Source organism: Callithrix jacchus, chromosome 6 (assembly GCF_049354715.1).
Source record: "Callithrix jacchus isolate 240 chromosome 6, calJac240_pri, whole genome shotgun sequence".
Classification (NCBI taxonomy): Eukaryota; Metazoa; Chordata; class Mammalia; order Primates; family Cebidae; genus Callithrix; species Callithrix jacchus.
This window is the reverse complement of record NC_133507.1, coordinates 67,877,367-67,901,833: the sequence shown is the minus strand read 5'-3', so window position 1 is coordinate 67,901,833 and position 24,467 is coordinate 67,877,367. Positions and strand designations below refer to the sequence as shown.

The 24,467-nt window shown below is 35.7% G+C and overlaps 1 protein-coding gene across 32 annotated transcripts in view; it reads left to right on the top strand.

Moving 5' to 3' along the window:
* SLC4A10 (solute carrier family 4 member 10) overlaps positions 1–24,467 on the top strand; it is a 422,038-nt gene that overhangs the window by 231,308 nt on the left and 166,263 nt on the right. For all 32 annotated transcript variants that reach the window (XM_078327546.1, XM_078327550.1, XM_035304692.3 and 29 more), the window contains one exon: positions 1,434–1,580. In XM_078327546.1, coding sequence (XP_078183672.1) covers positions 1,434–1,580 — 147 coding nt within the window. The remainder of the gene's footprint in view (positions 1–1,433; positions 1,581–24,467) is intronic.

Genomic DNA, 24,467 nt, shown 5'->3' with positions numbered 1-24,467 from the left:
GTTTTCTTTAGAGGTTTTTTCCCCTAAGACAACACTCTCTTATATGTAATCTACTTGGTGACACAAATATCTGGTTGTTTGCTTGTACTTTTGCTTCCTCATAAAATAAATTTCTCTATGGCTACTTAGTGCTATGGATAGCTATGAATGTTAACTTTTTTGAATAGGCTTTATTTTTAGAGTAGTTTAGGCTTATAAAAATATTGCACAGAAAGTTTAGACAGTTCCCATATATTTCCTCTCCCTGCTGCATACAATTTCTCCTATTATTCACATTTTACATTAGTGCAGTACATTTGTTGCAATTGATAAACCAACATTAATAAGTAATTATTAACCAAAGTCCATAGTTTACATTAGGGTACACTTTGTGTTGTACAGTTCTCTTGGTTTTGATAAATGTGTAATGACATGTGTCTACCACTACAGTATCAAGAATGGTTTAACTTCCTTAAAAATGCCCTGTGCTCCACCTGTTCCTCCCTATACTTTCTTCCTGAAGTCCTGACAACTGCTGATATTTTTGCTGTCTCTATAGTTTTAGCTTTTTCAGAATGTCATTTAGTTGGAATAAGATAGTATGTAGTTTTCAAAACTGTCTTCTTTCACCTAGCAATATGCATTAATGGTTCTTTCATGTCTTTTTTGTTTTGATAGCTCATTTCTTTTTCCAGTAGTCTCACTTTATCTGTAGAGGATATGTTCTAAGACACCCCAATAGAAACCTGAAACCTCAGATAGTACCAAACCCCGTATATACTGTGTCTTTTCTATACATACATACCTATAATACAATTTAATTTATAAATTAGGCACAGTAAGAGATTAACAATAGCTAATAATAAAATTGAACAATTATACCAATATGCCACGGTCACAACTCTTAAGCTTTGGGACCTTTTTAAAGTATAATAGATGGCCAATATCAAGTGCAACATACAGATATAGAATAGAAAAACCTCTGCGGGATTTGGCATTAACACAGGCCTTAGTGAAACCTGTTTTATTACAGATAGTGACTTTTTAAAAAACATTTAACTGTGAAGGGAAGGGAATCGATGAGATAACACAATTATCTGAAGGTAGAGAGAAGATAAAACAATTTTTTTCTAATGAGAAGGATGGCAATTTTTTTCTAATGAGAAGGATATAATTAAGCTCGGGGAATAGATACATAGAGATTATAAAGACAGTGATCATTGCAAAATATTCAAGCAAATAATTAGTATTATAAATGTTTGTGATAGAGCTATGGTATACTTAATTAGGTAAAATGCCAGAAGAGAGTGCCAAGCTCCAAGCTTTATGTATCATAAACATCAACAATTATTTGCTGAATTAAATTAAATCAAGTCTTCATTAACATGTAAATTATCACCTCTGTGCCCTGGAATAATTTAGAGTTTAATTTGTGCATTTACTTCCTAATGAAGGTCATCGAACACTATTTATTGGAGTACATGTACCCTTGGGAGGAAGAAAAAGCCATCGACGTCACAGGCATCGTGGTCATAAACACAGAAAGAGAGACAGAGAGAGAGATTCAGGATTAGAGGATGGAAGGGAGTCACCTTCATTTGGTAAGAATCCTTTTCCTTGTTTTTATTAAATTAATTATGGTAATATACTTGCTTCTATACTTTATAATTAGGGGTTAAACCTTATGCTCTTAAAATTGTTTATATTTTTAGGAAATATGGTGGGCAGGTTGGAGAGAAGTGGGAGAGATAAAGCTTGATCTTTGTTTTTTGAATATGAGAATTGTATAGGAAATAGAATTAAGGGGTAAAGCTTAATTGTATAAACTCTTGATAATTTATACAAATAATCATCTTTATTCAAAGTGGTTTAAAAATCCAGGGGAAAATGCCTTAATTTAACTCCCATTTGCACTTTTACTGATGATTCCCAAGTTTCAGTCTTAGGGTGTTGTATTAGTCCATTTTCATGCTGCTGATAAAGACATATCTGAGACTGGACAATTGACCAAAGAAAGAGGTTAAATTGAACTCACAGTTGAACATGGCTGGGGAAGCCTCACAATAATGGTGGAAACCAAGGAGGAGCAAGTCACGTCTTATGTGGGTGGTAGTAGACAAAAAGAGTTTGTGCAGAAAAACTTCCCCTTATAATAACTATCAGATCTCATGAGACTTACTCACTATTCTGAGAGCAGCACAGGAAAGACCTGCCCCAATGATTCAGTTAACTCCTCCAGGGTCCCTCCCACACATGTGGAAATTCAAGATGAGATTTGGGTAAGGACACAGGCAAACCATATCATTCTGCTCCTGGGCCCTCCCAAATCTCATGTCCTGACATCTCAAACCAATCATGCCTTTCTGAGAATCCCCCAAGGTCTCAACTCATTTCAGCATTAACTCAAAAGTCCTCAGTCCAAAGTCTCATCTAAGATAAGCCAAGTTCCTTCCACCTGTGAGCCTGTAAAATCAAAAGCAAGCTAGTTACTTCCTAGATACAACTGGGGTACAGGCATTGGATGAATACTGCCATTCCAAAAGGGAGATATTAGCCAAAACAAAGAGACTACAGCCCCCATACACATCAAAAATCCTACAGGGCAGTCAAACTTAAAGCTCCAAAATGAACTTCTTTAACTGTATGTCTCAGCTCCAGTTACATCACACTGATGCAAGAATTGGATTCCCATAGTCTTGGGCATCTTCATCCTTGTGGCTTTGCAGGGTAGAGCCCCCCTCCTGGCTGCTTTTATGGGCTGGCATTGAGTGTCTGTCGCTTTTCCAAGCTCACAAGTGCAATCTGTGAGTGGATCTTCCATTCGGGGGTCTGGAGGACCATGGCTCTCTTCTCACAACTCCAATAGGCAGTGTCCTAGTGGGGACTCTCTGTGGGGGCTGTAACCCTACATTTCCCTCTACACTTCCCTAGCAGAGGTTCTCCATGAGGGCCCTGCTCCTGCAGCAAACTTCTGCCTGGGCATCCAGGCATTTCCATACATCCTCTGAAATCTAGGCAAAGGTTACCAAATCCTAGTTCTTGACTTCTTTACACTGTAGACTCAACACCATGTGGAAGCTGCCAAGGCTTGAGGCTCACACCTTCTAAAGCCACAGCCTGAGGTCTACATTTGCCCCTTTCAGCCATGGCTGGAGCAGCTGGAATGCAAGGTATCAAGTTTCTAGGCTGCACACAGCATGGGTACCTTTTGCCTGACCCACAAAACCACTTTTCCCTCCTGGGCCTCTGGGCCTGTGATGGAAGGGGCTGCCATAAAGACCTTTGACATGCTCTGGAAACATATTCCCCTTTGTCTTTGGGATTAACATTTGACTCCTCATTACTTATGCAAATTTCTGCAGCTGGTTTGAATTTAGTCTCAGAAAATGGATTTTTCTTTTCTATTGCATTGTCAGACTGCAAATTTTCTAAACTTTTATCCTCTGCTTCCCTTATGAAACTGAATGCCTCTAACAGCATGCAAGTTACCTCTTGAATGCTTTGCTGCTTAGAAATTTCTTCTGCCAGATACCCTAAATCATCTCTCTCAGGTTCAGAGTTTCACAACTCTCTAGGGCAGGGGTAAAATGCCGCCAGTCTTTTTGCTAAAACATAAGAGTTACCTTTGCTCCAGTTCCCAACAAGTTCCTCATCTCCACCTGAGACCACCTGGGACTGCCTGGACCTTATTGCCCATGTTGCTATCAGGCTTTTGGTCAAAGCCATTCAACAAGTCTCTAGGAAGTTCCAAACTTTCCCACATTTTCCTGTTTTCTTCTGATCCCTCCAAACTGTTCCAACCTCTGCCTGTTACTCAGTTCCAAAGTCACTTCCATATTTTTTAGTATCTTTTCAGCAGCACCCCACTCTACTTGTATCAATTTATTATACTAGTATGTTTTCATGCTGCTGATAAAAATGTACCTGAGACTGGGCCATTACAAAAGAAAGATGTTAAATTGGACTTACAGTCCCACATTGCTGGGGAAGCCTCACAATCATGGTGAAGACAAGGAGGAGCAAGCTGCATCTTATGTGGATGGCAGCAGGCAAAGAGAGCTTGTGCAGGAAAACTGCCCCTTATAATAACTATCAGATCTCATGAGTCTTACTTACTATCATGAGAATAGCACAGGGAAGACCTAACCCCATGATTCAGTTACCTCTCCCCAGGTCCTTCCCACAAAATGTGGGAATTCAAGGTGAGATTTGGATGGGGACATAGCCAAACCATTTAAGATATGATGTTTTTACTATTGTGAATGTTCTCCCTTTAAAGTGTTTAAAGAATACCACAATATGTGTTTTTGTAATTATCAAAATTTTCTGAGTGCCCCGAGTGCCCATGTACATGACATAACTGACAATCCAGTTTTCAGTTCCTTGACCATCCCATATCTGGTAACCTTCTCAGTCACTGCACTTAGCTTACCTCCTCATCTGTAATTATTCTATCCCCGAAGTCATTAATTTGCTTTTCTTTCTCTCTGACCACAGTTTCATTCCTTTCTTGCTTGTGCGACCATTTAACCCCTCTACTTTTCTTCTATCTATAAGTTTGTCTTTATTTGCTTATTCTACTCTGATTGCACAACATGCAATTTAGGTATACTTTAGCATTGCTGGTATTCCATCAATATTACCAGTAGTCTATTTAGTAATACTAGTATTCTAAATATCTTAGGTTCTAAGTTTTAGTTTTATTTATACCTCTACTGCCTCTTTTAATTTCATTTTTAATAGTAAACAGCATTTTATTTAAAATGTTTTAATAGATTTCTTAAAGATGTAAATAATTGAATTAAATATAGTCTATATTTCTTGTATGAATTAATTTACATTTTGTTCACAATCTTGAAAAATAATTTAGGTAGGTATGCAATTCCAAATTGACAGGTATTTTAACTCAGAACTTTCAACATAATATCCATTGATTTATCAATTTCATGAAGATGTAAAGAAAAGAGATAAAAATCCATTGTTCCATATTTAATTTGGATTTTATATTTTTATGAGTTTAAATCATTTCCTTTATTTTGGTATTTAGCTTTGCATTTGTTATGATGTTTTGAGATATATATATATATATATATATATATAAATTTTATGCTTTTCTTGGTTGATGTTTAATGAGACTGTGTATTATTAGTTCTTTAAAATGTTTAAACATGTACTGTTTTCTATTATTTTCTCTCCCATTTATTTAAATTCTTTTAAAAAAAATTCATTAGGCATACCCCTTTCAGTTTCATTTTCAACTTATTTTGATCTCTCTTTTATATTTTTTTGTCATTTTTCTCCTTGTCCTGACATTGAAGTGTTTATTTCAGCTTATTAATTTATTCCTATTTTAGCTCATAGTTTTTGCCTTGTTCATATCCCTCTATTTTATTTAAACATTTTGACTATGTATGTATTTCAGTTATTTTACTTTGGATTAAGGGGATACATATGCAGGTGTGTTACATGAGTATGTTGCATGATGCTGACGTTTGGGGTATAGATGGTCCTATCACCCAAGTAGTGAGTGCAGAGTATAGTTAATTTTAATCCCTTGTTCCCTGCCCTTCTTCCCAGCTCTGGTGATTCCCAGTGTCTATTGTTGCCATCTTTATGTTCACGAGTAGCCAGTGTTTAGCTCCAACTTATGAGTGAAAACGTGGTATTTGGTTTTCTGTTCCTGAGTCAATTTACTTAGGATAATGGCCTCCAGCTGCATTCACTTTCCACAATGGCTGAACCAATTTATATTTTCACTAACAGTGTGTAAGCATTCCAGTTTCTCTGCAGCCTTGTGAGCATCTGTTATTTCTTGACTTTTTAATAATCACCATCCAGACTGGTATGAGATGGTATTTCGTTGTAATTGTGATTTGCATTTCTCTGATAGTGAAGGATTTTGAGTATTTCTTCATATATTTGTTGACTGCTCATATGTTTTCTTTTGAGAAGTGTCTGTTCATATCCTTTGCTCATTTTTAATAGGATCATTTGTTTCTTGTTAATTTGTTTAAATTTTGCTTATAGATTCTGGGTATCAGACATTTTTTCAAATGCATGATTTGCAAATATTTTCTCCCATTCTGGAAACTGTCTGTTTAGACTATTGAGATTTGCCTGCAGAGGCTTTTAGTTTAATTAGGTCCCACTTGTCAATTTTTGTTTTTGTTGCAATTGTTTTTGGAGACTTAGTCATAAATGATTTGTCAAAGTTAATGTTAGGAAGGTTGTTTCCTAGACTTTCTTCTATAATTTTCATAACTTAAGGCCTTACATTTAATTATTTAATCCAACTTGAGTTAATTTTTGTATATAGTGAAAAGTAGGGATCCAATTTCATTATTTTGCATGTGGCTTGACAGTTATCCCAGTACCATTTATTGAACAGGGAATCCTTTCTCTGTTGGTTATTTTTGTTGACTTTGTTGAAGATCAGATGTTTGGCTTTATTTATGGGTTCTCTATTCTATTTCATTACTTTATGTGTCTGCTTTGTATGCTGTTTAAGTTAATGTAGCTGTATAGTATAGTTTAAAGTCAGATAACTTGATGCCTCTTACTTTGTTCTTTTTTCTTAGAGTTGCTTTGGTTATTTGGGCTCTTTTTTGATTCCATATTAATATTAGAATAACTTTTTCTAATTCTGTGAAAAACAATGTTGGTATTTTGATAGAGATAGTATTGAGTCCTGTAAATTGCTTTGGACAGTATGGTCATTTTAATAATATTAATTCTTCCTATTCATAAGCATGGAACATTTTTACATTTACTTGTGTTGTCTGATTTCTTTCAGCAGTGTTTCGTAGTTTCTCCTTGTAGAGATCTTTCACTTCCTTGATTAGATGTATTACATTTTTTGTTTGTGTACCTATTGTAAATGGGACTGAGTTTTTGGCTTTGCTCTCTGATACAGTGTTATTGGTGTATAGAAGTACTACTGAGTTTTGTACATTGATTTTGTATCCTGACACTTTACCAAAATTGTTTGTCAATTCTAGCAGGCTTTTGTTGGAGTCTTTAGGGTTTTCTACTTATAAAATCATGATCATCAGCAAAGAGAGATAGTTTGACTATTTGAATGCCTTTTATTTCTTTCTCTTGCTTGATTGCTCTGGCCAGGTCTTCCCATACTATGTTGAATAGGAGAGGTAAGAGTAGGCATCCCTTTCTTGCTCCGGCTCTCAAAGGGAATAGTTATAGCTTTTGTCCATTCAGTATAATTTTAGCTGTGTGATTTTCATAGATGGCTCTTATTGTTTTGAGGCATCCTTCTTCAATGACTATCCTGTTGAGGGTATTTCATCATGAAGGGATTTCAGATTCTCTTAAAGGCCTTTTCTGTATCTATCAAGATAACCATATAGTTTTGGCTTTTATTCTATGTATGTAGTGAATCGTATCTATTCAATTGTGTATGTTAACCAACCTTGCATCCCAGGAATGCAACCTACTTTATAATACTGAATTAGTTTTTGATGTGCTACTGGATTCAGTTTGTTAGTATTTTGTTGAGGATTTTGTGTCTATATTCATCGGGGTATTAGCTTGAAGTTCTATTTCTGCATGTCTCTGCCAGATTTTGGTATAAGAATGATGTTGGCTTTTATAAATGTTAGTGGGAAGCCACCCCTCACCCTCAATTTTTTGGAAAAATTTTAGTAGGATTGGTACCAATTCTTCTTTGTACGTCTAGTAGAATTCAGCTGTGAATCCATCTGGTTCAGGGTTTTTTTTGGTTGGTAGGTTTTTTTTAAATTACTGATTCAATTTCAGAACTTGTTATTGGTTTATTCATGTTTTCACTTTATTCCTTGTTCAATCTTGGAAGGTTTTGTGTTTCCAGGAACTTATCCATTTCCTGTAGATTTCCTAATTTGTTTGCATAGAGATGTTCACAAGAGTCTCTGATTAGTCTCTGAATATCTTTTGCATTTTTGCGGGATTGGTTGTAATGTAATTTCTAATTGTGCTTATTTGGATCTTCTCTTTTTTTGTTAATTTAACTAGTAGTCTATCAATCTTGTTTATTCTTTCAAAAAACAAACTTCATTTTATTGATCTTTTGTATGGACTTTTGCATCTCAATTTCTTTCAGCTGTTCTCTGATTTTAATAATTTCTTTTCTTCTACTGGCTTTTAAAGCCATACTTATATTGGTGTTTCTTCTTCATTTCCCTGTTTTCTCCTTGCCTCCACAAGCAGAGATACTCTGCTGGAAATCATCATTCAACAGGGCAGATTGTAATCATTATAAAGTTGTGACTCAGGGAGACATTCAACATTTCCTCCTAATTCCATTGTGCATCTTTGACTTTTGAAATAATTATTTTTCAACTTTCTTCACCTTCTTCATCAATCTTCAATATCCTCTCTTTTCACCATTACTTAGAATAATCTGCTTTCTACTTCGGAGGGAAAATGTATCAACAGAAATAACTCACTTTACTTTCTTCCTATTAATAAGTTATAACTGCAGTCTTTCTTCCTATTAAACAGTTAAAACTGCAAGAAAATAATGTTTTCTTTTCCTTTATGTTTATTTCCTATTCCCTCTCACCACTTTGGAAACTTATGCCATTTCTTTTCTTTTCTTTCTTTCTTTTTTTTTTTTTTTTTGAGGCTGCTTGTCTGGAATTTTATTTTATTATTATTATCATTCTTTTTAAAAATTTTTTATTGCATTTTAGGTTTTGGGGTACATGTGCAGAACATGCAAGACAGTTGTATAGGTACACACATGACAGTGTGTTTTGCTTCCTTTCTCCCCTTCACCCACATTTGGCATTTCTCCCCAGGCTACCCCTCCCCAGCTACCCCCCACCGCTGGCCCTCCTCTTTTCCCCCCAATAGCCCCCAGTGTTTAGTACTCCCATCCCTGTGTTCGTGTGTTCTCATTTTTCATCACCCGCCTATGAGTGAGCCATTTCTAATTTAATTGACCTCTTCCTCTTCAAATAGATTGTTCCTATCATCTTTTAAACGTGATAAAGTCTCTACCATTTTAAGCAGTTCCCCACCCTCCTCCAAATCCACCTTTAGTCATTCAGATGTGTAAGTTAACCACATATTAATGTTTGGGGTAACAATTTTACTTTTAAATAAATATCACTCAATATTGCTCTATTTGCTTTATTCAGTATCTCACTTTAGTAAGTATTGCAGATAAGTCTATAGTCTATTTTAATTTTAATTTTTAACTTAATGTATTTTAGTCCTGAATGTTTATAGACATTTTTCAGTGTCCCTTAATGAAGAAAATTGCTAAGATTGACCTAATGATAGGTGTATTAAAAAGCTTTTCCAGCCTGCATACACAGATAGTTTTTTTTAACTAGGGAACATTTTCCTATTATATTTTATTCTGTTCCATTTACTTTGATATCTTCATGAACTCTTTCTTTGCTTATATCCCTCTACTTTCTTCAAACATTTTAACTACATGTACCTTTCTTTCTTTTTTTTTAACTTTGGATTTGGGGGTACATGTGCAGGTTTGTTACATGAGTATGTTGCATGATGTTGACGTTTGAAGTACGGATGGTCCTATTAACCAGGTAGTGAACACAGAGTATAGTTATACAACCCTTGTTTCCTGCTCCCCTTCCCAGCTCTGGTGATTCACAGTACCTATTGTTGCCATCTTTATGTCCACGAGTGCCCAATGTTTAGCTCCCTCTTATGAATGAGAACATGCAGTATTTGGTTTTCTGTTCCTGAGTTAATTTGCTTAGGATAAATGGTCTCCAACTGCATTTATGTTGCTTCAAAAGGACATGATGTTGCTCCTTTTATGGTGCATAGTATTCCGTGGTGTATGTGTACCACATTCTCTTTATTCACCTCACCATAATGGCACCTAATTGATTCATGTCTTTGCTATGGTGAATAGCACTGCGATGAACATACAAGTACATGTTAGATTTCTGATTTCTACCCTGTATCCATTTCCTTTGTATTTTAATATTAGTCTTTTATATTACCATTTTATTATCTGAAGTATAAATTCTGCATTTTCATATTTTTATTATGGGTTTTGCTATTGCTGTTGAATTTTTTTTAGTTTTCATGAATTTCTTTCTTATTTCATTCTATTTTCTTTATATTTTAGCCTGTCCTTTCCTGATTATTTTTATGTTTTTTTTTTTGCTTGGTAGAGTGTATCCCCAGTGATTTCTGGATAGTTTCTTTTTATCCTAAATTGGATAATTTTTAGAGCTATGATCTTTCTTTGGACTGTCAGATTATTTTTACTCTTGATTGATTTTTAGTATCTTTTTATGGATGCCCAGTTTTTTTTCTTTTTTTTTTTCTCATTTTTAAACAAGGCAAGGAAGAGTCCTGCTATATCTACCCAGCTGTATCCTAAAATTGCTTAATGGGGCTGCTACCAGTATGTTCCATGTTTCCAACAGTATGTATAATTATAAGCATTACACTTTCCAAATGCCCTGTACTTCTACCAGGGGCAGCATGGTTGTTGGTGGCAGAGTGTGTAAAGAAAAGTACTCTAGGTATCCTGCACCACCATGATAGAAGGATGGTTGTCTGTAAGAATGGGTAGATGGGCAGAGAGTGTAAGATGTACTAAGTATCTTCCACGTTTTTAGATGTTTTCTGTTTCATGAGGGGAAGTCTTAGACTGTAAAAAAGTGACAATTTGGCATATTTTTTCTCATTCAAGTTTCATCTGCTTAAAGCTAGCAGAGATGCCCTCTTAGACACTATGAATGGATTATCTGTTGGGCTATGCTCTAATTATGAGTTTTCATCATTTTCTCATATTTGAGAAAATATATTTATATCATCTTACAAATATTTAGTGAACAAATAAAATTAAGCTATATTTATCATTTATTTGTTCCCTGTGCCTCTTTTTATTTTGCCATAACTGGATGCATTATGCCAGTTTTTCTAGAACAGTAGTTCCCAGTATTGACTGCATTTGAGAATTCTAAAACAGTACTAATGCTCAACCCCTACATTAACCATAATCTCTGTGCCTGGGGCCTAAGCATGAATATTTTTTTAAAAGTACCCCCAGGTGATTCTTCCTTGGAGCTGTTGATAGCCACACAGAAAGTTAATATCCACTGTTCTGGAAACTTTTTTATTTAAAGTTTGGTTCATCAAGAATATAATATCCAGAATTTATAGGGAACTTAAACAAGTCAACAAGCAAAAAAAGTGATTTAAAAGTGGGTAAAAGACATGAACAGACACTTCTTAAAAGAAGATATATAAGCAGCCAATAAACATATGAAGAAATGCTCAATATCATTAATCATGAGAGAAATGCAAATCAAAACCACAATAGGATACTATCTCGCACCAGTCAGAATGGTGATTATTAAAAAGTCAAAAAATAACATGCTGACAAGACTGCAGAGAAAAGAGTATGCTTATACACTGTCGGTGGGAATATAAATTTGTTCAGCCACTATGGAAAGCGTTTTGGAGAGTTCTCAAAGAACTTAAAACAGAACTACTATTGACTCAGCAATGTCATCACTGTGTACATACCCAAAGGAAAACGAATCATTCTATCAAAAGACATGGACATGAGTGTTCATCATAGTGCTATTCACCATAGCAAAGATGTGGAATCAACTTAGGTGCACATCAATAGTGGGTTGAATAAAGAAAATATACATATATTCCATGACATACATTGCATCCATAAAAAAGAGCAAAATTATGTTCTTTGTAGCAGCATGTATACAACTGGAGGCCATTATCCTAAATGAATTAATGCAGGAAGACAAAACCAAATACCACATGTTCTCACTTTTAAGTGGGAGCTAAACATTGGGTAGTTGTGGACATAAAGATGGCAACAATAGACACTGGGAACCACCAAAGAGGAGAGGGAGAGTGGGGAACTAGGGTTAAAAAAAGTAATTATTGGGTGCTATGCTGCTCACTACTTGGGTGACAGGATCAATCATACCTGAAACCTCAGCATCATGCAATATGCCTAGGTACAAGCCTGCACATGTACCCCCAAATCTAAAATAAAAGTTGGAATTATTTTAAAAAGTTGCCAAACATAAAGAAACAAAGCTGTACTGCTAGCATCTAAAAATACTTTAATAAATAAACCATTTATTTTATAATAAAAATAGTAAAAATAAATTTTGACCTCAAAGAACAAAGCCAACAATATTAGCATCAAATGTGAGCTTGCCAGAAATGCAGAATCTTAGGCCCTACCCTCTTGAGTCAGGATCTGCACATTAAAAATATCTTTAGGTAACTGGTATGGTTTGATTCTGTGTCCCTAACAAAATCTCATCTCCATTTGTAATCCCCACCTGTTGAGGGAGAGACTTGTAATTTCCATGTGTTGAAGGAGGGAGGTGATTGGATCTTGAAGGTGGTTTCTCCCATGCTTTTGTCGTATTGGTGAATGAGTTCTCAGGATATCTGAGGGATTTATAAGGGAGTGTCGTTCGCTGCTTTTTGCTCGCTGTCTCTCCTGCCACCTTGGGAGAAGGTGCCCACTTCCCCTTCTACCGCAATTGTAGGTTTCCTGAGGCCTCCCAAGTTATGTGGATCTGTGAGATAATTAAATCTCATTTCTTTATAAATTACCCAGTTTCAGGGAACTTCTTTATCACAATGTGAAACAGACTAATCCAATAACTTATATGCCTCTTAAAATTTGACAAACAATGCTCTAGAACAGTACCTTATTGGACCTTCTGGAACATTAGAATCATCTGAGTAGCTTTTAAAAAATAATTGCTGCTAGGCTTCACCCTCAAGGTTTTTTATTTAATCAATCTTGGGTGTTTCCCTAGACACTGACATTTTTAAGAAGTATCCCAAATTATTTAAATAACCACTTACAATTAAGAATCAGATTCTGAGAAGCTTCTGCTTCTCAGTTTGGTGAAAATTGGAAATAAGTCCAATGGACCAGATTCTCTTATATTTTAGCTGCTATTTTTGGATGCCCCCTACCTTTTTCCTCCTTTCATTATCTGAGTATCTTTACTGATATTTAGACCTAATATGATTTATCAGGTACAAAGGTCTGGCACTTCATGGTTTCTAGTAGTGGAACTTTCTAGATTTTACTTTTGTCAGTTTCTCTAGTACTAATCCTCTGCCTTTATCCTTATTCCACACTCAGTTTATTTGCCATAATAAGTACTCAGTCACACACAGAGACTTCAACCAAACCCTAAGCACCATTCTATTTGATTTGGTTTTTGATACTCTGCATAGTGGGAATATATGATATTACCATGCTGAAGGCATTAAAGAAAATTTCTGCCTACTTAAGAAATAGTTATTTTACTTGGAAGCACTCTAAAGAAAATATTTTGAAGCTATTCCTGCAGGTGCCTCAAAGTTATTTGGAATTCAACCTCCAAAGAAGTATAGGATAGAGAAGAATTTAAGAGAGTATCAGGTCTCTCTTCTATGAAGCTAGATATATGTTTTAAATTGCAGTACGAATCTGTGAAGTCATTGAATAATTTGGGACCAAATTATGAAGCAAGCATCAGTTTAACAGAAAGACTTTTTGGAAAATGTTTGAATTTGGGCACTCTCAAAAAGTTTTATTACTCCAGTGTTTAAGCAACATCAACAGAATCTGTATTTATTATAAGACTCAAAAATAGAATGCATTGTCTTTAAAAGAAAAAAACTCAGAAACTAGTTGTATTAATGTTTCATTCAGGTAAAAGAACAGGCCTTTAGGGCTGGGTGCGGTGGCACACGCCTATAATCCCCGCACTTTGGGAGGCCGAGGCTGGTGGATCACGAGATCAAGAGATAGAGACCATCCTGGTCAACATGGTGAAACCCCGTTTCTACTAAAAATACAAAAATTAGCTGGGCATGGTGGCATGCACGTGTAGTCCCAGCTACTCGGGAGGCTGAGGCAGAATTGCTTGAACCCAGCGGGCAGAGTTGCAGTGAGCCAAGATCGTGCCATTGCACTCCAGTCTGGGTAACAACAGAGAAACTTCGTCTCAAAAAAAAAAAAAAAAAAATGAACAGTCCTTTAATACAGCTGAAAAAGTTTATACTTACATCACAGACAATGACTGGCTCCAGTCTACCAGACTTGATGATTGGGCTATGATTCCTAGGTGAGTCTAAAGATGGACCAGATTTTGGTTTGTGTGGTAGTGGTAGTGAACAAATAAGTTCAACCTACTTTGGCTACTGTACTTAATAAATACAATAATTTGTTTATATGAATGCGATGATGATTGATTAATTCTCCTTCATATTACAATAAACTCCCTAGTAACAGAAAGCTGCTAAAATTTCACATTTGTTAATTTTGATATCATCTTCTATTCACCTTGTATTATTTGAAAATATATTTTCAACTGGGAACATAGATAATCTGTTTAAAAATGGTAAGTTTGCAGCATAAGCTTGAAGTCAGTGAAAATATGAAAGATGAGGGAAATTTGGAACGTTTATTTTTTTCCTCACCCTCCCAGAAAATAATATAATAGGAAAGATGATAGGATTATGCCAATTACAATTAGCTAATCTATAAGAAGTAGAAATAAATCTAAAAACTACAGACTCTATTAAACATGTTTGAAATATGTACACAAACATACTGAATAAATTAACATAGTCCTGGAATTATAATAGGATTTTACCAGTCTTAGATGGTAAATTGTGCACACACTTTAGGAAAAATGAAGCAAATATAGAAAACATGACTTCAAAGAATGATTTTTTTGATGGGCAATGGATTTCTGTTCCTATTTTAACTCCCAATTGGTGTTATATAAGAATATCAAGATGTTTTTACAAATGTATCTTATTGTCAAGTTGAAGACAAGCATTCACAAGTGTAAAGCATAGAAACATACATATAAAACCCAATGAATTATCACACCAAAACATTTGTGTAACTACCTCCTTGGTGGGCACTCTAGAAACTCCCTTTGTGCTCATTACCAGTCATTACGTTTTCCCTCCTCCTCAAAAGGATCTCTGGCCTTTCTTCTTACACTGGGTGTTTTGCTTGTTTTTGAATGTTATATAAATGAATGAGGAATTCATTGCTCAATATTCTATTTGTGGATTTCACCAACGTTGTTGAATGTAGCATCAGTGTATTCATTTTCATTATTGTATAGTGAATTAATGTGCTTCTATATGCATGGTATATGTGCATCTTACTATTGATGATGTTTGGATCATATAATATTAGGAGATACTACAAATAATACTGCTATGAACAGTTTTGTATATGTCTTTTGGTATACATATGCATTTCTCATACCAAGGAATGAAATTATCTATTGTTGAGTCACAGGGCATGCATATTTTCAGTTTTCGTAGCTAATGCCAAATAAATTTTCAAAATTTGGGTACACATTTACATTCCCACCAGTGAAGTATGAGAACTTTTGTTTTTTTGCATCCTTACTAACAGTTAGCAAATTCATTCTTTTAACATTAGCCATTCTGTTAAGATGTATAATTATATCTCATTGTTTTAATTTATATTTCTTGATTACCAATGAGACTGAGTATTTTCGAATATGGTTTTGGCCATTTAGATAGTCTCTTCTATGAAGTGCCTATTAAAGTAATATTTTTAGTTGGATTTTTATTGATTTGTAGAAGTTTACATATTATGGAAATAAGTCTTTTGTTTTATATGTTTTAAATACCTTCTCGCTGTTGTGGCTTTTGATATTAATTTCATAATGGTGTTTTTAATGTGGCTGCAGATTCCAGCAGAGTCTGCTAAGAGGCTGAGACCTTTATTCTTTAGGCAATTTTTTTGTGTTATTTATTTCCATTATATGTTTTGGTATATAGAGAAGCAGACCCATATCTTGATCTTCTATATTCTTGGCTGAAGTTTGTCTTTCACTGCTCTATGGTTTTAGTGGCTATCATAAAAATAAATATTCATCAACACAGGAGAAATATTTCTATTAACTTAGAAAATTCCGCCAGGTGCTGTGGCTCACACTTATAAACCCAGTTACTTAGAAGGCTGAGGGGGGAGGATTGCTTAGCCTAGGAGTTCAGGGTTACAGCAGTCATGCCATTGAACTCCAGACTGGGTGACAGAGCATGAACCCATCTCTAATAAAAATAACAATTTTTAACAAGAAAATTTTTTTCTGATTTTGATAGTACTGCAATTTACATGAAATATGTAATACTATTTTAAGGTGTCTATTTTTAATAGACATGAAAAATGAGTGTTGCATTACACATTTGGAAAATTTACTGTATTGAAGCATAATCTGAATCCCTCTTTAAGATGTTAAAAATATGTTAGTAGGATGGTTATGAAAAATCTTCTGTGAGAATAGCTGAATACCTATGAAATCATTTCTATTTTAAAGAATGAAAAGCCAGAGACAGGGAACCATATGTTACCTTGAATCAAAATAAAATACTTCTTGTCACTGAGATGACCCTATTTCAATAAATTAACATTTTCTCTACTATTGCCACTATCATTGTGTTTTAGAGAAATCTTTTGAATACCTGACACCCTATCTCACATTTTCAAATACTCCTTATTCATAATTGTGAGAGTGTTATATCCTCTTGTTTACTTAGGAATAGTATTTTTAAGGTGTGTAGTGAGTAATCCTCATGCTTTATAAGAGGGAACTCTAATAAGCCTTAAAATTAACACTCATGTACATAATAATTGAGATTTGGGGTTTGAATTCATGGCATTATAAACATCCAGATTATTGATAGAGTGAACTGAAATAAGTCTTTGGAAATGAGAGAAAATGTTTCAGAGACATGAAGACCCTAATACCAATGTTGAAGCATGGCTGCTATGAGATGTGACCTCTGAGAAGTGATTAGGTAGTCAGAAATGGCTGTCTTACAACACAAAATGATTATGTCTGCCCTGGGACTACAGGCATGTGCCACCATGCCTGGCTACTTTTTGTATTTTTAGTAGAGACAGGGTTTTACCATGTTGGTCAGGATGGTCTTGATCTTGACCTCCTGATTTGCCTGCCTTGACCTCCCAAAGTGACATACTTTTTAGATATTAAAAACTAATGGGCCAGTTGCAGTGGCTTGTGTCTGTTATCCCAGTTTTTTGGGAGGCCTAGGCAGGCAGATCACTTGAGGCCAGGAGTTTTAGACCAGCCTGGCCAACATGGCAAAACCTCCTCTTTACTCAAAATACAAAAATTCACCAGACATGGTGATGCACGCCTGTAGTCCCAGCTACTTGGGAGTCTGAGGCAGGAGAATCACTTGAACCCAGGAGATGAAGCCTACAGAGAGCTGAGATAGTGCCACTGCAGTCCAGCCTGGGCGACAGAAAGAAACTGTCTCAAAAAAAATTGTGTGTGTATATATATACTTTTAGAAAAAAGATTTATGAAAATTTGAAAAAACTCACAAACTGCATAGCCTAGAAATATAAAACAAATAGGAAAAAAGTATGTCATAAATGTATAACATATAGGTAGATACTAGTCTATTGTGTCATTTGCTACCATAAAATATATACAAATCTATTATAAAAGTTGAAATTTATCAGGCCTTAGGTACACAAACACTTATGGACTGTGCATGGTATCACTGGCAATTGTGACAAATGTAAACAAATGTAAAAATGCAGTTTTAAATCATAACTGCATTCAATTTACTGTTGTACTTATTGTACTACTGTAGTAATATTTGTATCCACTTGCTGTTGCAATTGTGTGAGTTCAAGTGTTTCCACTACCACTTAAAACACCTTGTAATATTAATCATCTCTGTTGGAGCAGTTCATCTCTCCAATAAACAGCATATTACTGTAAAAATGATCTCTCCTGGTTCTCACATATTTTTCATCATGTTTTGTATAATATTGTGAACCTTGAATAAAACCATGGAACCCATACAGAGTGCCACAGTGAGGCCCAAAGTGCTCCCAAGAAGCAGAGAAAAGTCATAACATTACAAGACAAAACTAAATTACTTGATATGTACTGCAGATTGAGGTCTGCAGCTGTGGTTGCCCACTGTTCCAGGCAAATGACATAAACAGATACATAAACTTATCAGCAAATAAAGTATAGTACTGTAAGTGTACTTTTTTCATTTATGAATTTGTAGGAGGAAGGATATCTGCCTGAACAGGTTTTTAATACAGACAGAAGTGCCGAATTCTGGGGGAAAAAAATGCCACAAAAGAAGAGAGCATCAGTATTTAAAGCAGGAAGGAGTAGGCTACTGTTTTGTGCAGATGCCGCCGGGTTTATGATCAAGACGCCCTTATCTATAAAACTACTAACCCCAGATCCTTGAAAGGCAAAGATAAATTCCACCTGCCTGTCTTTTGGTTGTACAAAAAGGCCTGGACAATGAGAACCTTTTTTCTAGTTTGGTTCTATTGATGCTTTGTCCCCAAAGTCAGGAAGTACCTTACCAGTAAGAAAATGCCTTTGAAAATTCTTTTGATATTGGACAATGCCTCCGGCCATCTAGAACCCCATGAGCTAATGCTTATGAAGGTGTAAAAGTGATCTACTTGATCCAAAACACAATACCTGTAATCGGCTTCTAGATCAGGTTTTCTAAGGACCTTTATGGCTCATCACACATACTACTCTATGGAAAGCATTGTCAATGTTGTGGAAGAGAACCCCAATAGAGATAACATCATGAAACTCTAGAAGGATTACACCATTGAAGATGCCTTCATTAGTACAGAAAAATCCATGAAAGCCATCAAACTTGAAACAACAAATTCCTGCTGGAGAAAACTATGCATGACTTCACAAGATTTGCCACAAAGCCAATCAAGGAAATTATGAAAGAGATTGTGGATGTGGCAAAAAAGGTGGATGTAAAAGGTGTCAGGATATGGATCTTGGAGAAACTCAAGAGCAAACAGATACCATGTCAGAGGAATAAATAGAAGATGACTCAATGAAGATGAGTACTTCTAAACCAGTGCTAGAAGATGAAGAAGAAGACATTGAAAAAGCAGTACCAGAAAACAAGTTGACATTAGACAATCTGGCAGAAGAGTTACAATTATTCAAGACTACATTCAACCTCTTTTACTGCATGGACCCTTTTATAATATGGGCACTGAAACTAAAGTAAATGGTGAAAGAAGGAACAGTATCTCATGGAAACAGTTTTAGAGAAATGAAAAAGTGAAAAGGTCATAAATTACAACGTATTTCCATAAAGTTACACCAAGTGTATCTGCCTCTCTTGCCTTTCTGCCTCTGCCACTCCTGAGATAGCAAGACCAACCCCTCCTATTCCTTCTCCTACTCAACCTACTCAACATAAAGACAATGAGAATGAAGACCTTTATATAATCAATTTTCACTTCATAAGTAGTAAATATATTTTCTCTTCTTTATGATTTTATTAATTTTTCTTCAGATTATTGTAAAAATACAGTACATAATACATATAACATACACATTATGTGTTAATTGACTATTTTATCATTAAGGCTCTTGGTCAGCAGTAGGCTATTAGTAGTTAAGTTTTGAGGGAGTCAAAAGTTATATACAGATTTTCAGCTATGTGGGAGATCGGTGCCCTTAACACTTGCGTTGTTAAAGGGTCAACTGTAGTTGCTTTTTTTTTCTAGCTGAAATTTTCTTCCTCAGGATGCTCCATCATCTTCATAGCTCTAGTTTCTTATCTCTCTAATGGAGGTAAAGCAGGAAAGTTCTTACTTCACTGCTGCTATGATAAGTTAATGTCATACTTTCTAGGCTTAGCAAGACTTTGAGTTTACTCATTGTCTCCTGGAGATTTTCTCACCTGTCCTCTTTCCTGCCTTACTACTTACTCGTCTTCATCCCCTAGGAATTCAGTTACAGTGATAGAGTCTCTCTGCTGAAACCATCTCAGTGCTCTGTGGCAACCCAAGATGACTCTATATTCAACACTCTCTCTCCTTTTTCCTCCCCTCTCTCCTTCTCCTGTTTGTGACTTATGTATGATTCACAGAAGACACACACACACACTCAGTGCTCCGATAATGAAAGTGTGTGTTATTGAATGAAGCAGTATCAGCCATCAGCAGCTAGGCTGACTTTGTGTTTCTCAGGCAGGAATCATATCCCTATTGCCATCCCTTTTAAGGAGAATAAGGAAATGTCAGAGTCATGTTACAGCTCTTTCCAAAGGACTGTACTCTAAAATGTGTCTACTGTTTCATCTCATGACCCCTTAAAGCCTCTGCATGGGTGAAAAGTTACAGTCACATAACCAGGTTTTTAGAGCAGCATTTGCAAATTCTGTATTTAATCTGATACTTATGTGGAAAGAAATATTTATTTGTTCTTGATGGTTCATCTGAAACATTTATTTTATCAATCTATTATCCTGTAATGAAATTAATTAGTATGGATAATTATTATACTATTTCAATTAGGTAAATTAATTAAAATATAGGAATTTCAATGAATAGATTGTTCATGATATTCAAATACTATGAGCAAAATTTTAAAGTTCATCTGAAAATGGAAAATATTATTGAGCTTCAAGGAGGCTGGAGACATAAATTTGGAACAGAACTACCAAACTTGTCATAATTTCATAAGATAGATTATCTGAATATGGATTCATCTGAACTATAACAAGGAATAAAGAGGAAGAAAAGTGTCTGTGATTCAGAAATGCACAATGGTAAGCATTCTGTGAATCTGTTCTCTTAAGCTAAATGTCATAGTAACCAAGGCTTGTGTACTTCATGACAGCAAGATCACATATTAAAATAGAAAATTTTCAATTCACTTCTGTCATTATACTTGTAATGCTGGCATGATAAATATATTTCCCAACATTTTTGTTAAAAGTTGTCCAGAAAGGGCCTAAAAAATAGAGCATTTTTGGAGAGGGTCTACAAAAGGGGAATATTTTCATTGTTTATTAGGAGCAATCTCTTTAAGGCCCTGGTTAATTAGTATATGAGTTATTAAAGAAATATGAGTAATATAGCTAATAATGCAAAGATAGAAGTTTGCTAAAAACTTCGCTTGTTTCTAGTATGATTATACAAGGGCTTTCCCCAAATAGTATAATTATTTAAATTTGATTTTCCTATTTATTTATTTATTTTTGAGACGTAGTTTCGCTCTTGTTACCCAGGCTGGAGTGCAATGGCGCGATCTCGGCTCACCGCAACCTCCGCCTCCTGGGTTCAGGCAATTCTGCCTCAGCCTCCTGAGTAGCTGGGATTACAGGAATGCACCATCATGCCCAGCTAATTTTTTGTAACTTTAGTAGAGACGGGGTTTCACCATTTTTACCAGGATGGTCTCAATCTCTTGACCTCGTAATCCACCCACCTCAGCCTACCAAAGTGCTGGGATTACAGGCTTGAGCCACCGTGCCCAGCCTAATCATTAATTTTTTTAATATATATTTTATTGCACTTTAGGTTCTAGGGTACATGTGCAGAACATGCAGGATTGTTGCATAGGTACATATGGCAATGTGGTTTGCTGCTTCCATCCCCCAATCACCTATCTCTGGCATTTCTCACCATGTTATCACTCCCCAACCTCCCTACCCCCTGCTGTCCTTCCCCTACTTCCCCCCAACAGACCCCAGTGTGTGATGCTCCCCTCCCTGTTTCCATGTGGTCTCATCGTTCAATACCCACCTATGAGTAAGAACATGGGGTATTTGTTTCTCTGTTCTTGTGTCAGTTTGCTGACAATGATGGTTTCCAGGTTCATCGATGTCCCTTAAAAGGATATGAACTCATTGTTTTTTATGGCTGCAAATTATTTCACGGTGTATATGTGCCACATTTTCCTTGTCCAGTCATTGATGGGCATTTGGGTTGGTTCCAGGTCTTTGCTATTGCGAACAGTGCCACAATAAACATACATGTGCATGTGTCTTTATAATAGAATGATTTATAATCCTTCGAATGTATACCCAGTAATGGAATTGCTGGGTCAAATGGAATTTCTATTTCTAGGTCCTTGAGTAATTGCCACACTGTCTTCCACAATGGTTGAACTACTTTACACTCCCACCACCAGTGTAAAAGGGTTTCTATTTCTCCACATCCTCTCCAGCATCTGTTGTCTCTGGATTTTTTAATGATCGTTATTCTAACTGGCGTGAGATGGTATCTTAATGTGGTTTTGATTTGCATTTCGCTAATGACCAGTGATGATGAGCATTTTTTTATATGTTTGGTGGCCTCATAAATGTCTTCTTTTGAAAAGTGTCTGTTCATGTCCTAAGCCCACTTTTGAATGGGTTTGTTTGTTTTATTCTTGTAAATCTGTTTTAGTTCGTTGTAGATTCTGGATATTAGCCATATGTCAGATGGGTAAATTTCAAACTTTTTTTAGCATTCTGTTGTTTGCCAATTCACTCTAATTATTATTTCTTTTGCTGTGCAGAAGCTCTGGAGTTTAATTAGATCCCATTTGTCTATTTTGGCTTTGTTGCCGTTGCTTTTGGTGTTTTAGTCACGAAGTCCTTCCCTATGCCTATGTCCTGAATGATTTTGCCTAGGTTTTCTTCTAGGGTTTTTATGGTGTTAGGCCTTATGTTTAAGTCTTTACTCCATCTGGAGTTAATTTAGTGTAAGATGTCAGCAAGGGGTCCAGTTTCTGCTTTCTGCATATGGCTAGCCAGTTTTCCCAACATCACTTATTAAAAAGGGAATATTTTTCCCATTGCTTGTTTTTGTCAGGTTTATCAAAGATCAGATGGTTGTAGATATGTGGTATTATTTCTGAGGCCTCTGTTCTGTTCCATCGGTCTATATCTCTGTTTTGGTACCAGTACCATGCTGTTTTGATTACTGTAGCCCTGTAGTATAGTTTGAAGTCTGGTAGCATGATGCCTCCATCTTTGTTCTTTTTGCTTAGAATTGTCTTGGCTATGTGGGCTCTCTTTTGGTTTCATATGAAGTTTAAGGTGGTTTTTTCCAGTTCTGCGAAGAGGGTCATAGGTAGCTTGATGAGGATGCTGTTGAATCTATAAATTACTTTGGGCAGTATGGCCATTTTCACAATATTGATTCTTTCTAATCATCAGCATGGAATGTTTCTCCATCTGTTTGTGTCCTCTCTTATTTCCTCGAGCAGTGGTTAGTAGTTCTCCTTGAAGAGGTCTTTACATCCTTTGTTAGTTGTATTCCTAGGTATTTTATTCTCTTTTAGCCATTGTGAATGGGAGTTCAGTCTTGACTTGGTTTTCTGTTACTCTATTATTGGTGTATAGGAATGCTTGTGGTTTCTGTACGTTGATTTTTGTATCCTGAGACTTTGCTGAAGTTGCTTATCAGTTTCAGGAGATTTTGGGCTGAGATGATGGAGTCTTCTAAATATACAATCATGTTGTCTGCAAATGGAGACAATTTGACTTCCTCCTTTCCTATTTGAATACTCTTTCTTTTTCTTGCCTGATTGCTCTGGTCGAACTTCCAATACTATATTGAATAGAGGTGGTGAGAGAGGGCATGCTTTTCTGGTGCCAGATATCAAAGGGAATGCTTCCAGTTTTTGCCTCTTCAGTGTGATATTGGCTGTGGATTTGTCATAAATAGCTGTTATTATTTTGAGATAAGTTCTGTCAATACCTAGTTTATTGAGAGTTTTTAGCATAAAGCACTGTTGAATTTTGTCAAAGGCTTTCTCTGCATCTATTGAGATAATCATGTGGTCTTTGTCTTTTGTTCTGTTTATGTGGTGTATTAGGTTTATAGACTTGTGTATGTTGAATCAGCTTTGCATCCCTGGATGAAGCCTTCTTGATTGTGATGAATAAGCTTTTTGATGTGTTGTTGAAATCTCATTGAAAATTTTTGCATCTATGTTCATCATGGATATTGGCTGACATTTTCTTTTTTAGTTGAGTCTCTGCTGGGTTTTGGTATCAAGATGATGTTGGTCTCATAAAATGATTTGGGAAAAATTCCCTCTTTTTGGATTGTTTGGAATTATTTCAGAAGGAATGGTACCGGCTCCTCTTTGTATGCCTGGTAGAATTCGGCAGTGAACCCTCTGGACCTGCATTTTTGTTGTTGTTGGTGCTATGCTATTAATTGCTGCCTCAACTTCAGCCCTTGTTATTAGTCTATTCATGGTTTCAACTTCTTCCTGGCTTAGGCTTGGGAGGGTACAAGCATCCAGGAATTTATCTATTTCTTCCAGGTTTACTGGTTTATGTGCATAGTGTTGTTTTTATAATTTCTGATGGTTGTTGTATTTCTGTGGGATCCATGGCAATATCCCCTTTATTGTTTTTTTATTGCATCTATTTGTTTCTTCTCTCTTTTCTTTTTTATTAATCTGGCTAGTGGTCTGTCTATTTTGTTGATCTTTTCAAAAAACGAGCTCTTGGATTTATTGATTTTTTTGAAAGGTTTTTTTTTTTGTGTCTCTATCTCTTTCAGTTCTGCTCTAGTCTTAGTTATTTCTTGTCTTCTGCTAGCTTTTGAGTTTTTTTGATCTTGCTCCTCTAGCTCTTTCGATTTTCATGATAGGGTGTCTATTTTAGATCTTTTC